This window comes from Empidonax traillii, unplaced genomic scaffold, assembly GCF_003031625.1.
Source record: "Empidonax traillii isolate 1590-97213 ecotype Southwest subspecies unplaced genomic scaffold, ASM303162v1 scaffold448:size1359114, whole genome shotgun sequence".
Lineage (NCBI taxonomy): Eukaryota > Metazoa > Chordata > Aves > Passeriformes > Tyrannidae > Empidonax > Empidonax traillii.
In genome coordinates this window covers 1-2875 of record NW_020955641.1, presented here as the reverse complement: position 1 = coordinate 2875, position 2875 = coordinate 1, and the positions used below count along the sequence as shown (strand labels likewise).

Genomic DNA, 2875 nt, shown 5'->3' with positions numbered 1-2875 from the left:
ATTTGCCTCTGGGAAGAGATGTCTCCTTGCCCTTGTAGCAGCCTCTGCTCCATGCCTGGGGAAATGGGGGGGGGGTTATGTTGTTTCCTGGATTATTTCTTTCCTAAACTATTTCTCTTCCAGCAGGTAAAAGCTCACCAACTGCCAGGTGAGTGCAGTTCTTCTCTAGTCACTGGGTATCCTGTGGGCACTCTGAGCTGGACACCTCTGGCCCACAAACAGAGTCCCTCAGGACTGGGACAGAGCTGGACCCCCAAAACTTGTGAAAGGGAAAGCAGGAGCATGGGCTCTACCCACCTCCCTGGCTGGGGTTCTGTCCCCATGGTGATTTTTGGCTTGTGGTGGGGTTGAGCAGGCATGTGGGAGCTGGTCTCTGACCAGCAGAGAGGCAGCTGGACCAGCACATGGGCAATCACTCAGGACCCATCCTGCTGGGTGCGGCTGCAAGGTCTTTGGTTTGCATCTGATCTCCCCAGCTGCTCCATCACCGGGGAGGCAACAGGGCACTCAGTCTGTCTGTCTGGTTTTGTTCCCCCTTCCAGGTTACATGAGCCGGAGAAGAGCAGCGAGGCCACGACCCAGGTGGGTCCATTCACCCTGTGGGACTGTGGGGGGAGAGTGGCTGAGAGACACCGGAGATGGGAGCGGAGGGTGGTGGTTCCCCAGTGAAACATCTCAGTGTCTCCAGTGGAGGGTGGTGGTTCCCCAGTGAAACCTCTTGGTGTCTCCACACTGTGGCCAGAGATGGAAGGGAAGCTGCCCCAGGAACGGGGTAGCCGCTTCCCAGCGTCTCTCCTGCCTTCGCCCTCCCTCCTCCTCTTCCTCCCAGTGAAGTCTGGGTTTGTGCTGCCTGGAGAACCAGCTGTGCGATAGCCAGCCAGGCTATTTGTGGAGTTGTTTTGCATTTGGTGACGCAGCTGCGAGCTAAATCGTGATCAGCAGCAATCTGTCCATCCCACCCAGGCTCTGGCGGCTCCCGCGTGGGCATTGCTGGGCAGGCTGGCCCTGCTGGGACAGGGGGACGGAGCAGCTTCAGTGGTGGCTCTGAAGCCCACCCCTCCCAGGACAGGGTGGCTCACGATTTGAAGCTGTAGCACGGGGTAGAGCGTGGCTGCAGGATGGTGGCTGCTGGCACAGGGGGACTGAGGTGTCCCAGGACAGGCTGCAGTGGGATTGATTCCAGCGTGGAGCTGTGGGTTGGCGAGTGGGTGGTGGGTCCAGGGAGATCCTGGCTTGTCCTCCCAGAGGAGGAACTCTCTGTGTCTCGCACAGGAATCCGACCCCAACAACCTGACCTATGCAGACCTGAACTTTGACAAGGAGAGGAAGACCATCCGCCGGATGGTGGAGATGAGCCAGCAGTCGGAGTACGCCTGCATCCAGACCAGCCAGGCCCCCAACGGCGGCGACGACAACCTCACCTACGCCGACCTGGACATGGTGCATCTCAGCAAGGCGCCCAAGCGGCCGGCCCCGCGCCCCGAGGAGGCCAGCTCTGAGTACGCCAGCGTCCAGATCCCCAGGAAGTGAGCAGTGGCTGCTGGGACCCCCTGTCCCACGGGGGGCAGCTCTGCTCCTCCCCGGGAGGGTTCTCCTGGAAGCACTGGGAGCGATGTGAAGATGCGCTGCGGTACCTGTGTTTTAGGACGGAAGTGGAGCCCGTGATACTGTGGGGGTCATCTCCCATCCACAGAGACCTGATTTTTGGGGCCAGCTTGGTCTTAGGGCTGCCGGCTCCATCCCCTCGGGACCCCCCTCGGGGGTCGCTTAGCCTCAGTGTGCCGGGTTTGCCCACGAGCGGGTTCAGCCAGCGGAGCAGCAGCTCCTTGGGAAGCTCGAGCTGGGCTGAGGGGACAGGTACAGTGCCTCCACACCAGCTCTCATGGGGATGCCACTGCCTGGCCCACGGCTCCCCGGGACCAGCAGGGCCCCCACACTGCCTTCTGGGGCTCTGCCACCACGCCTGGACACCACACTCTGGCTTTAAAGGAAGGACCGAAGCGTCCGCCTCTCTTCCCAAGTGTCCCTTCTGCGGGACCTCGGTCTCGCCCCAAGGCCAAGAGGCTGGAAGGCCATCGAGCCGAGCCCCCACCCTGCCGTCCAGCGGGGCTCCAGGTCTGGCTCCCCAGCACCAAGTATCCTTATCATCATCATCATCATCATCATCTTCCTCTGCACAGCCTTGCCCTGCACCGGGACCCACCAGCGCTGCCCCAGGCTTGTACAAAGCGTGCGGGGGTCCCCCCAGCCTGGCTCCCCGCCCCGGGAGCTCCCCGCAGGTACCATGTAATATGTTTTGACTGTTTTGACATGTAACTGTTAATTTTTAGAGCTGAACTCCCCCCCGATGTTTTGTGTTGTACGTGGGTGTACTGCTGTGTACTTAACACTAGAATAAGATGTGCAAGATTAAGAACGAGGCCTCAGTAAAGACCCTCCAACCCCTACAGAGTTTATAAGAGACTTAACATGCCCCGCTCCCCAGCTCTGTCTTAGGGGCCAGGCAGGCTCCCCCCAGGCCACTCGTGAGGACAAATGTCTTCTTCCATGTGCCCCTCTCTGGGCCAACGTGCAGGGTCTCACCCTGTGTTGCCTCCTGCAGCAGAGGAAATGCGTGGGGCTCCCCCCCTGGCAGCTGGCAGGGGGCTGAGGGGACCTGGGGATGCTTTGGGAGCAATGTGACTGCTTGTACAGACTTTTTTTGTTGTTTGTTTCTTTTTTTTTTTTTTCTTTTTGCTTGCAAGATATTTTTATAATAAAAGTGAAAAGTCCTGTGCTGCTCCCGCACATCAGCGTGTCCCTGTGCTCAGGGAGGCCACCTTGTCACCTGCACTGGGGGTGCAGCATGGGATTGGGGGTCTGTTTTTCCTGCACA

General features: G+C 59.5%; 1 protein-coding gene across 1 annotated transcript in view; it reads left to right on the top strand.

The window, feature by feature from the left end:
* Window positions 1–2789, top strand: part of LOC114062974 (tyrosine-protein phosphatase non-receptor type substrate 1-like) — a 12241-nt gene extending 9452 nt beyond the window's left edge. The window contains exons 4-5 of the mRNA XM_027894948.1: window positions 543–582; window positions 1273–2789. Coding sequence (XP_027750749.1) covers window positions 543–582; window positions 1273–1530 — 298 coding nt within the window. The 3' untranslated portion in view covers window positions 1531–2789. The remainder of the gene's footprint in view (window positions 1–542; window positions 583–1272) is intronic.
* The last annotated feature ends 86 nt before the right edge of the window (window positions 2790–2875 follow it).